The 23,706-nt window shown below is 53.4% G+C and overlaps 2 protein-coding genes across 2 annotated transcripts; both read right to left on the bottom strand.

Moving 5' to 3' along the window:
* Window positions 1-2,133: 2,133 nt before the first annotated feature.
* On the bottom strand, window positions 2,134-5,604 carry NKX3-1 (NK3 homeobox 1). Its single transcript, XM_032712566.1, has 2 exons — window positions 5,214-5,604; window positions 2,134-2,555 (listed from the first exon to the last, which is right to left on the bottom strand). Exons 1-2 carry the CDS (start codon window positions 5,548-5,550, stop codon window positions 2,155-2,157), a joined length of 738 nt encoding a protein of 245 aa, XP_032568457.1. The 5' UTR covers window positions 5,551-5,604; the 3' UTR covers window positions 2,134-2,154.
* A 3,505-nt stretch (window positions 5,605-9,109) lies between these two features.
* Window positions 9,110-11,790, bottom strand: NKX2-6 (NK2 homeobox 6). The gene is made up of 2 exons (XM_032712428.1): window positions 11,661-11,790; window positions 9,110-9,660 (listed from the first exon to the last, which is right to left on the bottom strand). Exons 1-2 carry the CDS (start codon window positions 11,788-11,790, stop codon window positions 9,110-9,112), a joined length of 681 nt encoding a protein of 226 aa, XP_032568319.1.
* Window positions 11,791-23,706: the final 11,916 nt, after the last annotated feature.

Here is a 23,706-nt window from a genome sequence, read left to right as displayed (position 1 = left end):
AAAAAGAGGCACCACAGGAACGTTTTGGGAGGTTCACAGGGGAAGAAACCTCCTCGTATTTTTATTTCAGAGGGTTCGATTTGTTCCAGCAGAGCTCTGCTTTTTTTTTTTTTCTTTTTTTTTGTGGTGTCTCCTCTCTTGGAAACCTCCTTTATTTCTGCGGGTTTTTCCCGTGGAATTAGAGGAGTTTTAAGGATGATTAGTTATTAAAAAAAAATAAAATAAAATAAAAATCGTTGCCGTTTTGCTAATTGCAAAGAGTTTGCTCCCTAAAAAGTGACTTGCAGGAGTTTGTGCACCAACAAATGGCTTTCAGGAGTTTATGCACCAACAAATGGCTTGTAGGAGTTTGTTCACCAAAAAATGACTTGTAGGAGTTCATTCAGCAAAAAGTGACTTGTGGGAGTTCGTTTACCAAAAAATGACTTGCAGGGTTTTATGCACCAAAAAAATGACTTGCAGGAGTTTATTCAGCAAAAAATGACTTGCAGGAGTTTATTCACTAAAAAATGACTTGCAGGAGTTTATTCAGCAAAAAATGACTTGTAGGATCATCCTCTTGAATCTTGATCCCACAGAACCCTGGAGTGCTTTGGGCTGGAAGGGGCCTTAAAACCCACGGGATTCCAACCCCTGGGACCAGGGAATTCTCTGCTGGGAGAGCTGAACTCCTGGAGCTGCTGCTGCTGCTTTAAACAGGGAATGTTCCAGCAGGGCCAACACCCGGATATGCAAAACTCGTCTGTCAGTGCCCCATTGTCCCTGTCCCTGCTCCTCGGGCTTCTCACGGAGGCACCAACAGCCCTGGCACCGTGGGCACAGGGCCGGGTTTGGGTGGGGACAACCCGCCCCAACCTCGTGCCCCCCAAAAAATCCGGCTGCCCCGGCAGCATCAGGCCCTTCGTGTTGCACAAAGAAGCCGAATTCTGCCCCAAAAACACGTGTATTGCCCCGGGCGGGGGCTGTGGAGCTTCCCCCCTGCACAGGGGAGCTCGGAGGTCAGTAGTATTAATGCTGTTAATGGCAGAAATGAGATTTTTTTTGGCCTTTTTACTAATTTTTAAGCCTGGTTTTTAGCTCGTCCAGCCCAGCACCAGCAGTTTGCTTTTTTGCCCTGAGCAAAGGGGCAAAGGGAGGTGGTTTGCAAAGGGGCAGAGAGGGACAGTCGCTGTCTCTGGGGCTGGACCAGCCCTTTCTGCCCCCGAAAGCTGCAGATTAGGGAATCCTGGAATGGTTTGGCTTGGAAAGGGGCCTTAAACCATCCCATTCCACCCCCTGCCATGGGCAGGGACACCTCCCACCAGCCCGGGTTGCTCCGAGCTGGCCTTGGACACTTCCAGGGGTGGGGCAGCAATAAAACAAGATGAATTTAATGCTCACACACTTAAAGTCTCGAGCTTTTTTTGGCTTCTTTTTTTTGATGGTTATTTTACCGTCAGCGACAAGGGGTTTGTGCAGAAGACACTGATCGATCGTTACTGCGAATCCCTCCTCTAATTAGCACTAGAAAGGGCAGGGACACCTTCCACCAGCCCGGGTTGCTCCAACCCGTCCTTGGACACTTCCAGGGGTGGGGCAGCCACAGCTGGGCGAGCCCAGAGCGTTGCAATAAATCAATTTAATTGAATTTAAAATTAAATTTAATTTCGTGCTTTAATTTAATGCTCAAACACTTAAAGTCTTGGGCTTTTTTCTTTGGCTTCTTTTTTTGATGGGTATTTTTCTGTCATCTTGTCAGTGACAAGAGGTTCGTGCAGAAGACACCGATTGTTGCTGCAAATCCCTCCCCTAATTAGCACTGGAAAGGGCAGAGACACCTTCCACCAGCCCGGGTTGCTCCAACCCGTCCTTGGACACTTCCAGGGATGGGGCAGCAATAAAACAAGATGAATTTAATGCTCAAGCACTTAAAGTCTGGGGCTTTTTTTTTTTTTTTTTTTGATGATTGTTTTACTGTCAGCGACAAGATGCTCGTGCAGAAGTCATCGATAGTTACTGCGAATCCCTCCCCTAATTAGCACTAGAAAGGGCGACGCCGCGCCCGGGATTTAAAGCAAAAAAAACCCGATGTTTTCTGCTTAAAAAAAAAAAAAAAAAAGGGGGAGAAAAAAAAAAAAAAAAAAAAAAAAAAAAAAAAAAGAACAAAAGCTGTTGCTACCAGGAGGGGCTCCAGCCGTGCAGGTAGTAGAGGCAGGGCAGGTAGGGCCAGGTGGCCCTGAGGGCGAGCAGCGATGCCCCCGGCAGCTCCGGGGGCCCCTTGTGCCCGGCCAGGGCAGTGTCCGAGCGCGCCAGCTCCGCCGTCACCTGTTTCCTCTTGGTCTTGTACCTGCGGTTCTGGAACCAGATCTTCACCTGCGTCTCGGTGAGCTGCAGGTTCCGGGCCAGGTGGGCTCTCTCGGGGGCCGACAGGTATTTCTGGTGGCTGAATTTCCTCTCCAGCTCGATGACCTGGCTGTGAGAGAAGGCGGCCCGGGAGCGCTTGGGGGGCTTGGGGGGGCGAGGGGAGGCGGGCGGGGGGGGGTCACACCCCGCCAGGTAACTCTGCACCGGGGCGTCTGTGGAGAGAAGAGAGAGTTAACTCCAAAATCCCGGCGAGTTACCCCCAAAATCCCGGAGAGTTACCCCTCAAAATCCTGAAGAGTTACTCCCAAAATCCTTCAGAGTTACCCCCAAAATCCCAGAGAATTACCCCCAAAATCCCGCAGAGTTAGCCTCCAAAATCCCACAGAGTTACTCCCAAAATCCCAGAGTTAGCCACAAAATCCCAGAGAGTTATCCCTCAAAATCCTGAAGAGTTACCCCCAAAATCCCAGAGAGTTAACCCCAAAATCCTGCAGAGTTACCCCCCAAAAATCCAGAGAATTACACCCAAAATCCCGCAGAGTTACCCCCAAAATCCCGCAGAGTTACCCCCAAAATCCCGCAGAGTTACTCCCAAAATCCCGGAGAGCAAAAGGTTCATTTTGTCCCGGGAATGTTTTGGTGGATTTGATTGATTTGTTCAATGTGGGGGGTTTGGGAGTCACTGGAAAGGGAGGGGTTTGTGTTCCTGGATCAGAGGGGTTTGTGTTCCTGGATCAGAGGGGTTCATCCCAGAGATTCAAGGAATGGGTGGGATGGGATAGGGTAGGGGTAGGAATGGGATAGGATAGGGCAGGATAGGATAGGATAGGATAGGGATGGATAAGGATAGGGATAGGACAAGGAATAAGACAAGGAGTAGGGCAAGGAATAGGACAGGGAATAGGACAGGGAATAGGACAAGGAATAGGACAAGGAATAGGACAAGGAATAGGACAAGGAATAGGACAGGGAATAGGACAGGGAATAGGACAGGGAATAGGACAGGGAATAGGACAAGGATAGAAGGCAATAATATCCCTGGAATGTAATACATTTCAGTGCTGGTGGAGGTTCTCCCCAAACCCCCAAGGTTCTGTTGTGTCCCGTGTGGGATCAAAGGCTCTTGAGATTTTTAATGCAGAATTCACATTTTTAGGCATTTTTTTTTTTTTTAAAAATACCCTCCTGTGCCCAGAGGAAAATCCTGATTCCCTGATTCCCAACCTGAGAACAAGTCCTGCTCCAGAGGATGGCTCAGGAGTGGGGAATCAGAGCCTGATTCCCAAAGAATCCCAAAGAAAGTCCTCAGGCTCCAGAGGGTGGCTCAGGAGCGGGGGATCACAGCAGCTCGGAGCAGACTGCAGGTGGAAAGCACTGAAAACCAACCCCTCCCTTTTCCATCCCACAACTCCAAGAAATTTTAGGGCAGTTTGGAACCTTCAGGCCTGGCTTTCCACCTGGAGCTGCGGAGCTGGCCCTGGATCCCGGTGTTTGCCTCCGGATTATCCCTCGTGGCACCGATGGATCACCGGAGTCACGGCCCAGAGCTCCTGGGAAGTGTCACCTGGAGCTCCTGAAGCTTCTCAATTCCCTTTGTTTGTGCAGTTAATTCCTTTCTGTGCATTGTCAGGATGGAAACGAGCCAATGTTTGTTTGCCTTCGGTGGTTTTTTTAAAGCGTATTTTCTCAAGGTGTGAGTACAACGCTCGAGGTGGAAACAACAGCTCCCAGCTGGTGGAAATCCTGGTTGTCCCCCTGGAATGCCAGGGCTGGGCTCATTTACACTTCCTGGGAGATTTGGGGGGGCTTTTAGTGATTTTATTTGGATTAATCAGCCCGAGGGCTGTCTCTGAACTTGCTTTTATGTAGGAACTTCTTTTAATAGAATCGAGATGCAAAGCCAAGATTCCCCTGGCAGGGGCTGTTGGAGGGAGCAGGATCTGCTCACCAGGGAGTTCAAAATTGCTTTTTTGGCTGTTTTAGCTCAGGGAAAGGCTGAATCCCACCCTCCAAGCCCTGGATGGGCTTGTGCTGCAGCAGGGACAGGGACACCAGACACAAAAACTCGTGTTTTGGGATGTTGGGACCTGCATTCCGCCTTTCCCGGGATCTTCTGCATCAAAAGGGAATTTGTTTCCCAAGGGATTGTAGAAATGCATCGAATGGGAGTTTTTAAACATCATTTTAGGCAGGTTCAGACCTTGGAGTTGTTTGAGGCACCTGGAAAGGTTTTCACATAGTCCCTAAACCCCCTCCTCTGCCCCTGCCCAGATGCTCCAGGGGTTTGATCCAAGTGTGCCTGATCCAGCAGCCAGGGCTGGATCCTGTCCCTGGGCTGAGCCAGGCACAGACATTCCTGATCCATTCCCTGATCCAAGCACAGACATTCCTGATCCATTCCTGACCCCAGAACAGCCATTCCTGATCCATTCTCTGATCCCAGCACAGCCATTCCTGATCCATTCCCTGACCCCAGCACAGACATTCCTGATCCATTCCCTGATCCAAGCACAGACATTCCTGATCCATTCCTGACCCCAGCACAGACATTCCTGATCCATTCCCTGATCCATTCCCTGACCCCAGCACATACATTCCTGATCCAGTCTCTGACCCCAGCACAGACATTCCTGATCCATTCCTGACCCCAGCAGAGACTCCTGATCCATTCCCTGACCCATTCCCTGACCCCATCAGAGACATTCCTGATCCATTCCCTGATCCATTCCCTGATCCATTCCCTGACCCATTCCCTGACCCATTCCCTGACCCCATCAGAGACATTCCTGATCCATTCCCTGATCCATTCCCGATCCATTCCCTGCCCCATTCCCAGCCCGCCGGCTCCTCCAGGAGCTCGCAGCCCTTACCTGTGTCCTCTTCCCGGGCTGTCCCCGTGCCGTGGGATGCTCCCGTGGGATGAGGGCTCCCGGGGTGGTTGCCGGGGTCGGAGCCGCCCTCCCTCCCCTGGGCCGGGGCCGCTCCGCTCTCCCCATTCCCGGCGCTGCCAACCCCTCTGCTCCTGCCCCTGTCCAGCCGCGCTCCGCGCTCCGCCCCATCCCAGAGGATGTCTTGGATGAGGAAGGACGTCCTGGGCCTGGAGGAGGCCGGGATGGGCTGCTGGGGGGCCGGGGGGCTCCGGCTCATCGCTGCCGGGGCGCTGCTGGGGGAGCTGTGCCTCCCTCCCGGGAGCACCCCGGCGCTCATCCTCCTCCTCCTCCTCCTCCTCCTCCTCCTCCTTCTCCTCCTCCCGCTGGCCCTGCCCGGAGCTTCGCTGCCTTCCCACCCTCCCGGCTCTGGATTTATCCCGGAGGCAGCCAAGCCTCCCGGGGCTGATTGGAGAGCCCCGGCGGTGTCTACGCCCTTCCCTCGTGTCTTGGCTCCCGACACATTTTTGGCTCCTGGCTTCTCCCTCTTGCTCCGGACGCGGATCCTTCCCCAGCGACCCAGAGCCTCCCCTGCTGTAAAACCACCCCCTGGCTTTTAGGACCAGGAGAAGGATGGGAGTTTTGGGATCAAAACGCTTCCAGACTGAGGTATTTTTGGGAGAGGAGAGAGACAGAGCTCTGCTCCCTCCTCCTTATGGGAATGATTTCTATCCCTGAGCTCTTTGGGAAAACGCCGCTTTCAGGGGGGAAAAGTGAAGACCTGAAAGGGTTGGGTGGGTTTTTAGTTTATTTGGAGGGGTTTGTCTTCCCTCTGATTCACTTCCAGTGTGTTGGAGAACAGGGGGAAAACATCAAAGAGCTTTTCACCCGCTTTGCCAAGCTGAAGAAGAAGATGGAACACAGAGGGGGAGCAGCTCCAGAGGCAAATCCTCACATGGAAAAGGGCTGAGGGTTCACAGGAAGGTTTAAGCCTAAAGCTCAGCCTAATTCCTTGCCCAGCTGTGGGATGGGACAGCGTTGATTTAAGAAGCTTCAGGACCTTTACACACCATCCTGCAAGGCCTGGGGCACCCAAAAGGAGTAAAGCCTTCCCAAACCCAAGGAAACCCATGAGTGTTATAACAGATTATTTTCCTCAGGATCTACTTTATTTGTAGCTGTTCTTCTTGCAAATATCTCAATATATCTCAATATATCATGACCTCCCATAGCTCTGGTGACTCCAGAGTCCTTTTGCTGGTGGAATGAGCACTGGTCAACCCTTTTATTCCCAAAACTTGCCCAAACCCAGCTTTTCCCCTCAGCTGAAAAGCCTGGGCGTGTGTTTTTTTTTTTTTAACCTCAAAAAGGGGGACAATAGATTTCCTTGCAATCCCCTGAGGACTTTGTTGATTTTACAGGAGGGTGTTTGGTTACAGCAGCCCAAAGCCTGGAGCAGGTTGTGCAAACTCAGTCCCAAACTCTGCTTTATCCTGCCCTTTTTCCCCCTCCTTCTTCAACCTTCTGGCCTGGAAAATATCTCCCTGTATCCGCTGCATGCTCGGAAAACCTCAGCAGCTTCAATAATTCAGTCAGAGAACGGGAATTTGGGAAGATTTAGGGAGGAATTGCAGCCCAAGGGTTTTATTGTGACTCTCCAACCCCCAAATTTTGGTTCTGGAGAGCGAATTAGGAGTTGGGGAAAGTGCTGCTGGAGGGTGGGGTGGTTCCAAAGGGTCCCTGCTGGATTTAGGGGACAGTTTTCCCACCTCAGAGCCCCTTCCTTTGCACCCACAGGGGTTCAGCCAATTGTCCATCCACAACCATTCCAGGCTCCAGACCCAGCAGAAGGGCTTCTCTTCCCACAGGGAATTCCTTTCCTTCCAGAGGGATCCTTTCATTCCAGTTTATCATCTCCGAAACCATAATGGAGGGGAATAAATGGTGCCTTCCCAGAATGTCCAGAGTTGTTGGATCCCAAAGGATCCTGGAGTCCAGCTCCTGGCCCTGCCCAGGACAGCCCCAACCACCCCACCAGTGCTGTCCAAACACTCCCCCTGCACTCATAATTCCCCTTTCCAACCCTTTTTATCCTCAGTTGGCAAGGGAAGCGATTTCCTTCCTCGATTTCTGTGTGGATTTGGGGGAGTTTCCTGTGATTTGCCTCGTTCTGCTACTGAAGCTCCAAGGAAAACCTCTCAGGAGAAGCCCCTGCACTGGGATGCTGCCCTTTGCCAGGGCTTTTCCCAGTGCCAGCAGCAATTCCCAGTGCAAGGACCCCGTGGATTCTTCCCCTGGGACAGAGCCCCGAGCCCCAGCTGATTCCAGGAGATATCCCTGAGTGAGTGTGGATGGATGAAGGGGAGGAGAAGGGGCAGGATCCGGGCGTTTCCAGGGGCTCCGTGTGCTCCAGAGCCTGGGAGCAGCAGGAAGAGGAGTTATCTCCCCCCGAGGGATTTTCTGGTTTGATCTGGGTGTCAGGGATGTCCCATTTGGGAAGTGATGGGGCTGAGCGGGATTACAGATAAAAGCTTAATTGCCTCCTGCAAGTCTTTTCGGGAGGATAAGAAGCCCTTGGGAATGAGGTGGGAAGAGGGAACAGGGATGGAGAGGGGGAGATTTCCCCTGTCCTGTGTGGTGGTGACTCTGTGTCTCTGGGACATCCAGCTCTCCTGCATTTAATAAATACATTTATTAATAAATATATTTATTCATATTTATTAATATTAATATATCAACAACATTTATTAAATGCATTAATGCCTATCCCTATTTATTAATAAATTTAATAAATAGGGACAGACATATAAATATACATTATAATAATATATATTATAATATATACAATTATATATACTGCAATATATATACTATAATATCTATAATATCATAATAATATATATAAGAAATATTATATAAATCTAATCAATACATAAATATAATCAAGGTATTTGATGCTGGATCCTGATTTAGGAATCCTGGACCTCTTGGTTGCTCAGGGATGGTGTTGGGATAATTCAGGTGACACCAACCCCCAGTGGGATCCTGGGAACTGCCCCATAATGTACCTACAAACCCATTTTAGCAGTAAAGAAAAACCAGGAGAGCCGAAAACACTTGTCAGGAGTTAAGGAGAGGGATAAACCTTGGAGAGGGAAAAACCTTGGAGAGGGAAAAACCTTGGAGAGGGATAAACCTTGGAGAGGGGGTTAAACCTTCAGAGCTCCCCGAGCTTGGACTACAAGGTGATTATCTTTCTGCATTAATTATTAGCATTTAATTAGAGTTTAATTTTTTTTCGATGTGAGCCAGGTTTTTGATGCTCAGGTGCCAAAACTACGGATGGAAAAATTCCAAATACAAAGTGAGGGGAAGGCGAGAGTGAAAACACCATTTTACCAATTGGGGGTTTTATTTGCAAACAATTAATAATAATAATAATAATAATAATAATAATAACAATAATATAAAGACAGAAATGGACACCTGTGCTGGGAGATATTAAGACATATAAATCAGAAATATATTTCAAAATATTAGAGGCAGTCAAAGCGCTCAGTGCTGTCCACAAAAGACCACAGTGGTGTGTGTTTTCCAGTTGTCCTTAGGAAGAAATCCGGTGCTCACACCTTCCCGATGGAGCAAATCCCGGAGGAGCAAATCCTCTGGGAGCTGGGAGGGGCCCAGACTCCAAATCCTCGTGTTTAATAATAAATAACAGAGTCCTTGGCTCCCCAAAGTCTCAGCGCTGGGGTGGCAGCGTCCCTTTTCCAGGGAGCTTTTCCCCGAGCTTTTTCCAGGGAGCTTTTCCCGAGCTTTTCCCTCTGCTGAAAGGGTGCTGGAGTCGTCCCGCTGCCCGGGCTGGCGGGAATCCTTTGGATTTGCCTCCTGGCTCGTCCTCACCTCCACCTGCCAGCCCTGAGTCCCCCCCTGAGGGCCGGGGGTGGGAGCTGGGCAGCTCCGGCCATTCCCACGCTCCCGGCGGTGGCCCCGGGGGGGACCCCGGGATAACCCCCCCCAAATCCAGCCCCGCAGGAGCCGTAGCAGGAGCCGCAGGAATAAGGGCCGGCGGCCAGGCTGGCAAAGGCTGGGTAGGGCCGGGCACCCCCCAGGCAGGGTTTGCCATCCCTGACCAGCACTGGCACCGCCACCCTGCGCGGGGGGGGCGGGGGGCGGGCGGCCAATTCCAGGGATTTGTCCTGGCGCTGCCTCTTGCTCTTGTAGCGCCGGTTCTGGAACCAGATCTTCACCTGCGTGGGGCTGAGCTGGAGCAGCCGCGCCAGCTCCTCCCGCTCCGGGGCCGACAGGTATTTCTGCCGCTGGAATCGCTGCTCCAGCTGGAAAACCTGCGCCTGGGAGAACAGGACGCGCGGCTTCCTCCTCTGCCGAGGCCGCGGGGGGCTTTTCTTCTCCTCCTCCCCCTCCAAGGGACGGGCGAGGGAACATTTCCCTGCAGAGAAGCAAAAAAAAACGCGGCGGAGTGAGCCCCAAATCCATCCCCGTTCCCATTCCACCGGGAACGGCATCCCTCGGGAATCAGGTGAAGCGAGGCTGATACAGGGGATGAATTAATAAATCAATAAATTAAAGTTTCATAGCCGGTAAATTTAAGGCTGATGGTTGATAAACTGATAAATTAACAAATTTAAGGCTGGTAGTTGAGAAATGAAGAAATGAATAAATTTAAGACCGAGAGTCTATAAATTAATAAATGGAAGGCTGGTAGTCGATAAATTTAAGGCTGATGGTTGATAAACTGATAAATTAATAAATTTAAGGCTGATGGTTGATAAACTGATAAATTAATAAATTTAAGGCTGATAGTTGAGAAATCAATAAATTGATAAGTTAATAAATTTAAGGTTGGTAGTTGATAAACTGATAAATTGATAAATTAATAAATTTAAGGCTGATGGTCGATAAACTGGTAAATTAACAAACTGAAGGCTGGTAGTCGATTAATTTAAGGCCGATTGTTGATAAATTAATACATTAATAAATTGAAGGCTGAGAGTTTATAAATTAAGAAATTAATAAATTGAAGGCTGGTAGTCGATAAATTTAAGGCTGATAGTTGATAAACCGATTAACAAATTAATAAATTTAAAGCTGATAGTTGATAAATCAATAAATTGATAAATCAATAAATTGATAAATTAATAAATTTAAGGCTGATAGTTGATAAATTAATATGAACTTTCCTGTGATGTTTAACGGGAATTTAAGGAAATTCCCGCCCCCCCTCCTTTTTTTTGGATAGAATTAGGTTGTTCCATTAATTCTGGATAGCGGCTGCTTTTGGTGCCTCCTAAGGATTCCTGGGATATTTTGGGATTGCCGCCCTGGGCAGCTCCAGCCTGAGGGGCACGGGGAAAGTGGGGCACGGGAGGGATGGAAACCAGACCTCCAGGACGCAGGGAAAGGGGGATCCCACATCCCTGCGAATTCCAGCAAAACAAAAAAACCCCGAGGGAGCTGGGAACGAAGGAGGAAAACCTGCTGGCTCTGGGAGAAGACTCCAAGGAGTCGCTGGTTCGGGGTTTTTTCGGGATTTGCTGGGATTTCGCGTGGCACGCGAGGAGCCGGGATCATTCCCGGCAGCCGCTTCCCGGCTCTTGGGATGCGCTCGGGTTCCCCGGCTGGCAATTCCCAGTATTCCTACGGGAATTCCAGGGGATTCTGCGGGGAAACGGGGGATCGGAGGGCTCGGAACGCAGGTGCGGAGCGGGCAGAGCCCACCCCGGGCTTCTCTCGCCCTCTCCCGCTCTCTCCCGCTGGATCCCAGTGCCGCCCAGTGCTCGCGCTCTGCTCCTGCTGGTTTCGCCTTTCCTCCGCTCCGCGGCCGCCGGGAATTGGGGAAACACGAGCGAAGGAAGCTTTGCGGGATTTTGGCAGCGGGGAGAAGGGGGGACACGCCCAATCCCCCCTCGGGCACCGCTCCGGAGCATCCCCGGGAGCGCCTCGGCGTCCCCGGCGGGGACAATCCACTGAGCATCGGCACGGGGGGGTTTGGCATCGGAAACGGTGGCGGGGGGCGATTTGGGGCAGAAAAAGCCCCAGTTCTATCCTATATCCATCCCCTTCCAGCTGTATCCACCTCCCGGGCCGTTCCGCTCCCCCGGGGCAGCCGGAGCGCCGGGGGCGCACGGGGGATGCGCTGGGGCGCGGGGCTCACCGGGATGCCCCGAAAATACCCTGAATAACCCCCCCCCAAACATATCACAGGGAAAAAAAGGGGAAAAAAGGGGGAAAATGAGGAAACTGGCCCGGGGACCACCGGGAGCGGCGGGAAGGGGCGTGCGAGGATGCAACGAGGGGGCTCCGCTGCTCTCGGTTTTCCGCTCCAGGGGAACGAAAGCAGCTCCGTGGGGTCCTCCCGGTCTCTCTGTCCCTCTCTTTCGCGGGGTCCCCCCCGCCCCGCCGCCCCCCCGGCCCCCGAGGGTCACTCACGCGGCGGCTGCTCGTCCTCCCCGTCGGGGCTGCGGGCGCTGCGGGGTCCGGAGGGGGCGCGGGGGCCCCCGGCAGCCTCCGGCCGCTCCAGGTTGAGGATGTCCTTCACCGAGAAGGGGGTGGGCAGCATCTCCCGGGGCCGGGGGGCGCGGGGGTGCCGGAGCCACCGAGCGCTCCCAGCCCCGCTCCCGCCTCGGACCCTCCCGCAGCCGCTGGGCCGGGCACCACCCCCGGCCCCCGCCGGCCCACCGGGCTCGGGGGGATCCCCGGGGGTCGCAGGGAGGGTCCCCGGGGGTCGCAGGGAGCAGGGGAAGGAGGGACAGTCCCCCGGAGGGCTCTCCCTGCAGCCCGGGATGCTCCGGCTCCCCACTCGCTGCCCCCCCCGAGCTCCGAGGAAGGAGCAGCCCCTTCCCTCCGTGTTTCCAAAACAAGGGAAGAGGGAAGGGGGGGGGTTGGAAAGGGCTGTTGGGGTTTGGGCTAAGCCACAATAAAACAAATCGAGTCGATTTAGCTCCATTAAGGTCACATTAGCGAGCGGCTTCGGGAGATAAGGGCTGATAAGGAGCGCAGACCACCAAGCTCCTGCGGGCGGTGGGGGGGGACGCTGGAGGAGCCCTCGCGACGCGGGGACAGCTCCAGGCCACAGTTCTCTCCCAGTTCCCTCCCAGTTCCTTCCCAGGACGTCCCAGTGCTGCCTCGGGCGGGCACCGAGCCAGCAGCCCCGTGCCAGGGCACGGAGCGGGGCCAGGGCACCCCGCGGGAGTTTGGGGAGCGGGGCGGGCTCGTGGTCCCCCGTGGGGTGATGCCGGGCCTTATCTGGGCCCAGGGACCGGCGATTTCAATTAAAATTCCTGGCCGGCCTCAGGCGCTGGTGTTTGCTGACAGCCCTGACAGAGCCAGGGCTCGTTTGTGTCTGGGCTGGGTCGGTATCTCCCGCAGCACCGGAGCGGCCAAACCGGGCTGGGAGGGGGGGCTGAATAAATAAACCACCCAAATGCAGGCGAGGAAGTGAGGGGCTGGGACGGCAGGGAAAATAAATACGGTGGCTCGGCCACAAAAGGGCCCAGAAGCGCCGCTTTTAGGAAGAAAATGGGGCGATCAGCCCTTGGAATGGGCTACCCAGGGAGGGGGGGGGAGTCCTCGTCCCTGGAGGGGTTTAAGCAGAGCCTGGATGTGGCATCAGTGCCATGGGCTGGGTGACAGGGTGGGGTCGGGTCACAGGGTGGACTCGATGGTCTCAGAGGTCTTTTCCAAGCTCAGTGACTCTGTGATTCTGTGGTTCAGAGCCCCCCCAGGTCGGCCCTAATTCCTGTGGAACACCCGGGTTCATTCCCAGCCCCTGTGCTCCCTGATTTTACCCCCACGTGCACTCACCCCCACGGGACATCCCTGCACGCGGGGGTGGCCTTTAAGGTCCCTTTCCATGATCTCACAATCCCTGTTCTCCGGCGTAAAGTGGGAATTACGACGGAACACCACCTGGGAAACCCCGAGCCCACCTCCCTGGGAGGGTTTGGCAGCGGGAGGGGATGAATTTTTTGGGCTCGTGGTGCAACATCCCTTCAGCATCTGCTGGATCCCTTCGGGGGGGACAAAGCCCAGGCTCTGCTCTGGGGGTTCTGCCCTGTGGAGAACACCCACTCTCCTCTCAGATGGCTTTTATTGCCTTTTATGGGTTGTTGCACTTGCTTCCCAGACCCCAAAATTCCTGATCCAGCAGAGGAGAGATGCTGCAGCTCATGGAACCAGCCCGGGCTGGAGCCTCCTGCCCACCCAGCCCTTCCCGGGCAGTTCCCTCCCCGACAAACCACGGCCTGAAATGATCCTGCCCCACAAAAACCCTTCAAAGTCCGGGTTGGGGGTTTCCTTTCTCCCCCAGGTGCTAAAAATCGAGCCCCAAACGAAGGAGTAAACGCCAGGAGGACTCTCCAGCACAGGAATCGCAGCGCTGGAATTCAAGTTTTCCTTCACTTCAAGTGAAGTCCTTCAAAAAGAACTAAGGTGCTAATTGGGTTGTTTGAGGGGTATTGTTATTTATAATTATTATTATTTTATTTTATTTTGGCATGTTACTTATATTATTTTCTATATATTATTAGTTCTGATTACTTACGGTGTTATTGTATAATTAAGTTACCAGCCCGGGGCTGCGTCCCACTTCCCAATTCCCGGCTGGATTCATTGCCACGTCTAAATGGCTCGCTGGGGGCTGGAAGCACCGCAAGGAAGGAGCAAACAGGCGGTAACTTTACACCTCGTCGCTGGCGGGAGGCGGCGGCGCCGAGGCGAAATGCTTGGCTGGGATCGAGACGAGCAGGAAGGAATTGGGGTAAGTACCTTTATCCTCCCCTGATGACTCCGAGATTAATGGCGAGGCTGGGTTTGGCTCTCAGGACCCGCGGAGGGAGCAGCGCGGGGTGGGTTGAGCGGGAGAGCGGAGGGAAATGGATTTTAGCAGGATTAATTCAGTTTATTAACTTCGAGTCTTTAACAGATTATTTTCTATTCATGACATTTATCATTAATTATTATATATTTAGCACTATGCATAACGTAGCAAATATTTTATTAATTCTCTTTTATTTTTTAATATAATAATAAAATACAACAATACGATGATATATAATAATATATCATACTATATAACAGGTAGTGACTAATAAAATTATTGATGAATTAATAAAATGATTAAGGAATAAAATTAAATGATTAATTCAGATCAGTGACCATCCTGGGTCTCACCCAGCCCTCCCTTGCTGCCAGAGCAGCCTCGGAAGCATCCAGAGGTTGGGATGAGGCTCCAAAATCGCCCCCACAGCTTCTCCCTTGCCAAAACCTGCTCCTCTGAGCCTCAGCTCTGCTCCTTGCCCTGTGTCCAGGAGCTTTCCCGGGCATCCAGGAGGGCTCAGGCCCTTCCTGCGGGGCTGGGCATGGACACGTTTGGGAGCTGCCCCTTGGGAATTCCCGGGAAGGAGACGGGGAGGATCCATCGCGAGCCACCATCGATGCCCGGCTGCTCTGGGAGCGGGGAGTTAATGCGGTTAAAGCTCTGCAGGGACATTACTGCTCCTCCTAACCGGGTTAGGGGAAACCAGGAGAAAGCTGCTCCCAGCCGCCGGCGGGGTTGAACGGCGGGATTTCCGTGGGTATCTGATTTCTGGGATGCATCAAGATCCCGATGAGATGTCGGAGGAGCATCCGAAGCCCTGGAAACCCGACTCTGCCTGCCAGGGGCAGGATGGGGCAGCCAACCCCCCCCCTCCAGCGCTCCTGTCCTGCCGGGAGGTTTCGTTCTTAAAGGGCTCAAATAATGAGAATATTTACTCCGGGAATAATTGGGATATAACGGGAATAAAGGGAGTAACGAGCGAGGTGGAGGCAGGAGGTGTTGCAAGCACGGAGCACACGTACAGACACCTCTAAGGAGTTCGTGAATGCTTTCATGCAGCTGGAGCTGAACTTAAAAGGGTTTTCTACATCCTCTGCTTTTCCCCCAGCTGCTTTCTGTCCTTTTTCATCAGCGGAACAAAACAAAAGGCAGAGAAAATGGAACTGGTGGCAGAGAGTGAACTCTGGAGGGTGAGGGGAGCAGATTCCCTCTCCGAGGCTTCCTAATAATCGTGGGGGGGAAGGGGGTGGGAAAGCAGGAAAAGGTGCTTTGTTTCAGAATCCGCGGGATGGAAATATAAAAATATGAAAAGATGAAATTAAACTTGAGGGAGTTTTGATGAAGAACCCTCTTTGTGACTCTGGGATGGAGCCGGGGGTGGGCAGGGTGGAAGGACATGGGGATGGGACAAGTGCAAGGAGCAGGGTCACAAGGCTGAGCCCCCCAAAGCGGGGCAGGCTGGCACCTCCTGGGCTCGATTTATCTATATTTATCTCCTTCCCCCCCCATTTTATCCATTTCGAGCCAAGCCAGCCCTTCCCTGGTGCTCTGTGTCACTGTTCTCTTCAACTGGGGTGTATCACCATTTTTAACCTGTTACTCCTGGTATTTTGGGAATTAAGTGGAAAGGTTGCAACCGGGGGGATTAAATGGAAAGGTGGTTTCTGTTTCTCGGCTGCTGCTGCAGCGATATCCACTAAGGCAGAGGTTTGCTGTGCCAGCAGGACTTTAGGATTGACTTAAACCCCTGAGCCCCGGCTCGAATCCTGAGCCAGCAGTGCCCTCTGCTTGGACAGCCGAGATGTGCAGCTCCGTTTCTCCTCCGAACTCCAAACCCGAGGCTTGAAAGGGTGAAAAAATCCCCCTCTCTGCGCTCCCACAGCCCCGCGGTTCCGGAGCAGTGGGCGGGCAGGAACCTCTGATTTTTAGGGCTTTGCTGTGTCACAGCCGGGAGACAAAAATACTGCTCGGGGTTAAAAGTGCTCCGGGCGCCTTTGGAGTAGAGGAGTTATTTTTAGACGGGATTATTCTGGCGAAGAGTCATGAATAATTCAGTGTCCCCCGGTGCTGGCAGATGGAGGGCATTGGGACTCAGAAAATCGCGTTCTCTGGGCTTGCCTGTCGCTGTTTCGAGGAGGCAGCTGGAGGAGCATCCCTGCTCCTTCCCATCCAGTTCCCATGGGAAGGAGGGAATCCAGCGGGTTTGCTGGAGGTCGAGTTTCTAACTCTGTGCACGTTGCAGCATCGCTGTGCTGGGGTGTACTGGGGTGTACTGGGGTGTACTGGGCTGTACTGGGCTGTACTGGGCTGTACTGGGGCATACTGGGATATACAGGGTGGTACTGGGCAGTGTTGGGCTGTACTGGGGTGTACTGGGCTGCACTGGGATGTACTGGGCTATATTGGGCTGCACTGGGGGGTACTGGGGTGTACTGGGCTTTGCTGGGCTTTGCTGAGCTGTACTGGGATGTGCTGGGGTGTACTGGGATGTGCTGGGCTGCACTGGGGTGTGCTGGGCTGTACTGGGCTGTGCTGGGCTGCACTGGGCTGTGCTGGGCTGTGCTGGGCTGTACTGGGCTGTGCTGGGCTGTACTGGGGTGTACTGGGCTGTGCTGGGATGTACTGGGCTGTGCTGGGATGTACTGGGCTGTGCTGGGCTGTGTTGGGGTGTACTGGGCTGTGTTGGGGTGTACTGGGCTGTGCTGGGCTGTGTTGGGGTGTACTGGGCTGTGTTGGGGTGTACTGGGCTTTGCTAGGGTGTACTGGGATGGACTGGGCTGTACTGGGCAGTGCTGTGCTGTGTTGGGGTTTACTGGGCAGTACTGGGGTGTACTGGGCTGTGCTGGGCTGTGCTGGGCAGTGTTGGGCTGTGCTGGGCTGTACTGGGATGTACTGGGTCATACTGGGCTGCACTGGGATGTACTGGGCTGCACTGGGCAGTGTTGGGATGTACTGGGCAGTGCTGGGCAGTGCTGGGCTGTACTGGGATGTACTGGGCTGCACTGGGCAGTGCTGGGCTGTACTGGGCTGTGCTGGGCTGTGCTGATCTGGATCTTCCCATGGAGAGATTCCTGCTGAGCAGCCCCTTCCCATCACTGGGACCCGGACTGTCGGATTTCAGTCCGTAATTGCCGATTTAAAGGTCTTTTCCAGCCTGGAATGTCCCGGGATCCCACACCGGGATGTTCCGGTCGGAGCCTTCCCCATTCCACCCTCTTTCCCCCCAGACCCCAGCTCTGAAACCCGCGGGGTTCAGCCTTTCCCCACCCTCCAGGGGTGACCAAGGAGCTGGATTTTCCCATCTTTTAGCTTTCTGGAGTTCATCCCAATTCCCGGGGAGGATTTTCCGGCCCCGGGGGGGAGCGGGAGGTGAGGGAAGGAGGGACCCGGGGGGTGCTGGGTGTGGTGGGAGCCTTCGGTCAGCAGGTGGCACAAGAGCTGCTGGAAACAAAATTAATTGGGAATAAACCGATCCGGCAGAACCCCCTGCAGGGAGCTGAGAGCTGGAGGTGCCTTTCCAGCCTCCCCCCTGCAGCTCCCAGACATTCCCAGCGGGATAAGGGGCTGCCATCTCTCCCACTGGCAGGGTTGGAGCATCCCAAATTCGTATATATGGGAAAAAACCCTGGTTCTACCCCACTCAGAGGATGGGGAGGCCCTGGGACGGAATTCCCAGAGAAGCTGTGGCTGCCCCTGGATCCCTGGAAGTGTCCAAGGCCAGGTTGGAGCAACCCGGGACAGTGGGAGGTGTCCCTGCCCGTGGCAGGGGGTGGAATTAAATGAGCTTTAAGCTCCCTTCCCAGCTGCACAGGGAAGGGGATTTAAAAGTGATCTCTTGGAAAAGGTCCCATAAAACCTTTCCAAATACTTTTAAAAAGCCCCCCCACCCCTCAATTCCACCTCTCTGGACCCCAAACTGCAACATTCTCACTTAAAAAAAAAAGGGGGGGCTCCTCCTGCACCCCTTTCTCTCCGTGCATCCCCACTGGCAGCTGCTCCATGATTTTCAGGGATCCAGCCCTGCCCAAGTTGCTCTGTGGTCCTGGTTTTTACTGGGAAAGCCCTGGCACACGTGCTGGGGTTTAATTCCTGCTTTGGGTTTGGGCTTTGCTTTGGTTTGCTCTTGTTTTGTTTTGTTTTGTTTTAAACGGGAGACGTTTATTTAGACTGAAGAGAAAAGATCTCTTGGAAGCTGGTCTGAAAATGTAACTTAAAATATCCGCCTTAAATAAGCTCTAAAACCCCAGAATTGCTGAATTTTCTGCCTCTCTGATGTCATCTGTGGCTGCCCCCACGTCGCAATCCCAGGCAGGACAAGGCTCAAAATAAAAGCCAGCCCCGAATAATTCGCAGGGCAGGGGGGGGAAATGCATCATGTGTTATCAGCTCTGACATGTCCTAAATTTCCTATTTGTCAACCTCCCCACCCTTAAAACACATAAACTGGCTGTGAGCAACTTCCTGAGCGGGGCTGGGAGACGTGCAGGAGCAGCTGGAGTTGCTTCTCACCCAGAGCAGCCCCTTTTTGGTGCTGGGGGTTGTGACGTCCTTTTTTTTTTTTTTTTGGAGTTTATTTAAAAAAAAAAAACAAACCTAAAAACTCCTGCTGAGCCGGGATTTTCTGCTTCCAGCTGAAGGGCTGCCAAGAGGAATAACCTCCTTCAGAGCCCAAGTGTGTGGATGGAGTGTGTTAAGGGTCAGGAACGTCCCCCTGGTGCCCGGGAGAGCGGGATTATCCCAATTCCAGTCCCGAAACTGGGGCTGTGTCTCCCTGTCCCAGAGGGAGATTCCTTCCATGGGCACAAATCCCAAGCATTTACACCATCCAGCCTCTATTCCCACAGGGAATAACCCTTCTTGTGCTCCCATGGGATTTGCCCTGGCTGATTTTCATGGCACAGCGACAGATTTTGCCCTGTTTTGGGGTTTGGGAGTAAAAACACACCTCGGGCACCTCCTGTGAACAACCACGGGCACCTGGGTGTTCTTCACACACAGGGGGAGGCCCTGGCACAGGTGCCCCATCCCTGGAAGGGTCCAAGGCCACATTGGATGGTGCTTGGAGCAACCTGGCATAGTGGGAGATGGTCCCTGCCCATGGCAGGGCATGGGACTGGATGAATTTTAATGTCCATGCAACCCAAACCATTCTGTGACTCCATGTGCTGGTTTAGATGGGATATTGGGAAGAAAATCCTCCCTGGGAGGGTGGGGAGGGGCTGGCACAGGTTACCCAGAGAAGCTGTGGCTGCCCCTGGATCCCTGGAATTGTCCAAGGCCAGGTTGGAGTGACCTGGGCTGGTGGGAGGTGTCTCTGCCCGTGGCAGGGGGTTTGGAACTAAATGATCTCTAAAGTCCCTTCCCACCCAACCCAGTCAGAGATTCCATGCTCATCCCAGCACCTCTGCAGGGCCAGGGCAGTGCTCTGGTTCCCAAATCCAGCCCCTTTTGCCCCAGGTGCCACGTGGACACTCACTGCCCATAAAAATGGGATTTAGGGGGTACCCCCAGCCCTGAGCAGTGCCGGGAGGAGCCCAAGCTGTGCTGGAGGGTTCATTGCCAGGCTGAGCAGCCCAGCTGAGGTTTCACCCCATTATTCAGCCACGAGGGAGATGATGTTTCTAGGCAGAGGGTGCCAGGGGTACCAGGGTGGGATCCTCCTCCTGCCCAAAGAGGACCCCTCCCAACAGGCCCTGCTTGTGCCAGGGTGCCCAGATGTGGGATCAGCAGCTGCACAGCTGGCTCCTGCCACCCTGCTCCCACCACAGGGCTGAGGGTCTGGGGGGTGTCAGAGTGTGGGAGACCCCAGAACAACCCCACAGGCCCCCAGGGATGGGTTTGCTCTGCCCAGAGCTACTCTGGGCACCTCTCTGTGTTTTCCTGGCACTGACCAGGCTCCCCAGGGTTTGGTCACAGCCCCAGGGCTGCCAGAGCTCCAGGAGAGTTTGGGCAGGGACAGGGTGGGGTTGTTGGGGTGTCTGTGCAGGGCCAGGAGTTGGATTTGCTGATCCCTGTGGATCCAGCTCAGGATATTCTGTGATTCCTTGAAAGCAGCTCTGCCAGTGGTTTTTTTTTTTGGGGGGGGGGGGAGAGATCACTGCTCTAAGGTGGCCCAGCAGCACCCAGGGGGGTTGGAAAACCCTTTCCCCTTCCTCAGACCTACCCCCACTGTCCCTTGGGGGTGGAGAAGGGACAGAGCAGTGTCCTGGCCCCTGACAGAGGGCAGAGCAGCCCTTGAGCCAGCAGGTGACAAAAAGGGACCCTCCAGGGCCAAGCCATGCCCTGGGTGCTTGGAGTGTGTGTGTGTGTGCCAGAGCAGAGGAGGGGGAGCTCTGCTCACTTAAAAGGCTTTTAAAAATACACCGAAGTTTCTTTCTTTATTTAAAAGCCTCTCTCAAGAGCAGCTGCCTCCTATTAATACAGCCGGGGCCGATAATCTCTGCTGGGATCTATCTTTAGAGCTCTGCCAGCAGCAGTGGGAGCCGGGGGAGGGACAGCCCGGGGTGATGTCGGGCTGTGCCCCGGCCCGGGGGGCGAAGGGACCAGCTGAGAACACAGCGGAGCCTCCCGGGAGGAGCCTCCCAGGGAGGGGAGCGGATAATCCCGCCGGCTTTTTGGGACGGTTGGGAGAAACCAACCCTTGGGTTGCCTCGTTGCTCTGAAACGCGGAGTTTTTGTGACACCGGAGGGTGTTTTTTTTGGGAGGGGTGAGGGGTTTTTTTTGGCGGATGTGGGTCAGGATGAGCTTTGAAGTGTCCCGAGATTTTTTTGGGGGGGGGGAAGTTATGGCCCAGCTTCGTGTTTCTGGCTGCCCAGTGCCATCCCAGTGCCAGCTCTGGGGCTGAGCAAAGCTCTCAAGGGTGGGCAGAGGCTCTGCCCCAAATCACCCCCAACCCTCCCCGCCTGGAATCCGGGCTGGAATCGAGGCGATTCCTGGAATCCGGGCTGGAATCCAGGCGATCCCTCCTTTTCGGGTGCCATCCTTTGACGCAAGAGCGGCTTCCAAGGGGACCCTGAGTAATCGCCGAGGGGGAAGAGGGGGAGCGGGGTCGGGGCTCTTTGACTCGCTTTTGTTTCCTTTGCTTTCTTAATCACTTCCTGGCAGCCCCGGAGCTGCCTGAGAAATCCTGCGGAGCGATGCCGGGCCGGCGCTGACGAAGCTCTAACCCCGTTCCCAGCGGCTCAGCCAGGTGGGAATTCTGTAGGAATGAACACTGAACCCAAATTCGTGACGTTTCAACAGTAATTGTCTCTAAATCAAGTTGCAGCTGAGCTGGGAGGCCGAAATTCTTCACCAAAGAGGAGCATCTCCGAAGTTTTATTCCCTTCAACCAAATCCATCCCTAGTTGGGCTCAGTTTGGCTTCTCCCAGGATATTTTGGGAGCTCCCATCTGAGCTGAGCTGGGGTGTTGAAGGTGGCCTAAAGCTGGGATTGTTGGTTTGCTTCATTTGAGGCACTTGGGGGGCAACGAATGTGATGTGAGAGAATATTACAGCATTAAAACAACATTTCCAGCCTCAGTGAGGGGCTGTGACAGGCAGCCAGAGCACTTGGAGTTTGGAAACGTCCCTGTATTATTCATCCAACCGTATCAGGCCCATCAGGGGGTGCTGAAAAAAACTCCTGTGTGTCTTGCCAGAGCCTGGACACACCACGGCATGTGCTGCTCCCAGGCTTTTGTTGGTGTCTGCTGAGCTAATTCCTGGAAATGCAGGATATAAGGAAAATGTATGAGCTTTTTCCAGCAGAAATATCTGAGCAGAGGGTTATTTGCTATTCCTGCTGTCCTGTGTCAGTGGGATCGGGGTTGGGATGGCCATTCCTGTGTCAGTGGGATCAGGGCTGGGGTGGCCATTCCTGCTGTTCTGTGTCAGTGGGATCAGGGCTGGAATGGCCATTCCTGCTGTCCTGTGTCAGTGGGATCAGGGCTGGGATGGCCATTCCTGCTGTTCTGTGTCAGTGGGATCAGGGCTGGGATGACCATTCCTGTGTCAGTGGGATCAGAGCTGGAATGGCCATTCCTGCTGTTCTGTATTATGGAATCAGGGCTGGGATGGCCATTCCTGTGTCAGTGGGATCAGGGCTGGGATGACCATTCCTGCTGTTCTGTATCAGTGGGATCAGGGCTGGGATGGCCATTCCTGTGTCAGTGGGATCAGGGCTGGGATGACCATTCCCACCTTCCCGCTGACGAGGAGGAAAACGCTCCTGCGTCGTTGGGATGTGCCTGACTCAGCCCTGGCAGCTCCACCTCTCCAGGAGGTGACTGGAATCTCATCCAGGACCCTCAGCCTCCTCCTTCCTTCCTCCTGCCAGCAGTTGGCTTTGCCCAGAGGAAGGAAAGATTCCCCTCAGGCAGGAGGGGAATAAATATCCCATGGATGCGCGGCAGGATCCGACGGGAAGGTCCTTGGAGCAGGGAGCTGAGTGATGCTGGTGGAAACCTGGGGTCACACCAAACATAACAAAGCCAAGGAAACATCTGTGCTCTCCTCTGCTGGTTCAGATGGAGTTTTTTGATTTTCATGGAATTCTGGAGTGATTTGGCTTGGAAGGCACCCCCAGGACCACCTCATTCCGACCCCCCTGCCGAGCGTTTTCCATGCCCGTGGTTTCTCCAGGAGTGCCCTGGGAGGGGGGTCCTGCTGCTCTCCAGGCCTGCAGGAATAAAGGCACGACTTGGGAGGGATCCAAGGCACCTTTCCCAGATAATTCACCTCCAATGTGAACTCCATCCCGCAGCTGGACACCTCATCCCCAGGGAAAACTGGATACCTCATCCCCAGGGAAACCTGGACACCTCATCCCCATGGAAATCGTGGCCAGCCAGGAGAAGGGAATCCTAAGGAACAACATGGGAGGCACTTCAGCCTCACAACAGTTCAGAAAATGGTGAAAATGGGCTTTTTATTTATTTATTTATTTATTTATTTTTAAGTCCTGGAATAAGTTTCCGGGTTTAATTATCAGCACAGGGATCAAAATAAATAAATAGCAAAATAAATAGCAAAATAAATAGCAGAATAAATAGCAGAATAAATAGCAAAATAAATGGCTCTTTTCTGCTGGATGGGCCACTCAGAATTCCCCACGGGAGAGCTGAATTTGGGCCTGCTGGAGTTTGGGCCCCAGGCTGGGGATGGCTGATGATTTTATGGAGCTGGGGGGTCCCTCCAAGCCAAAACAGCCCATCCAGGGATTTGTTTTTGCAGCACAAAACCCTCCCAGCCTGCAGCTGAAAAATAGCCCTGAAGGAAACCCGATGGAAGCAAGTGGGATTTGCTCCACAGGGAACAGTATTTTCCATAAAAATGATTTTTTTAATGGAAAATAACCAGTAGGGCCAGTTTGGGTTGGTGTGTTGGGACTCAAATCAGCCCATCCAGAGCAGGGGAAAGGCTGGAGGGGGGAATTGGGAAGGGACAGGGAACAAGGATCATCCTGGGTTATCCCAGAGTTTTGCTCTACTTCAGAATAAAAAACAAAGAGAGGGGGGAAAAAAAAAGAAGAAAAAAAAAAAAGAGAGAAAAAAAAAATCCTGTCTGTGTGAAAATAATGACATTCCCCCCACATGAGCTCATACAGGTTTTACTGGTTTTTCCAGCTGGTGTCTGGAATAAAACTCCTCTGTCTCTCCCAGGTATTTTCTGCCCAA

Source organism: Chiroxiphia lanceolata, chromosome 28 (assembly GCF_009829145.1).
Source record: "Chiroxiphia lanceolata isolate bChiLan1 chromosome 28, bChiLan1.pri, whole genome shotgun sequence".
Taxonomy (NCBI): domain Eukaryota; kingdom Metazoa; phylum Chordata; class Aves; order Passeriformes; family Pipridae; genus Chiroxiphia; species Chiroxiphia lanceolata.
Note: the sequence above shows the minus strand (reverse complement) of the source record. Positions and strands in the feature narration are given on the sequence as shown.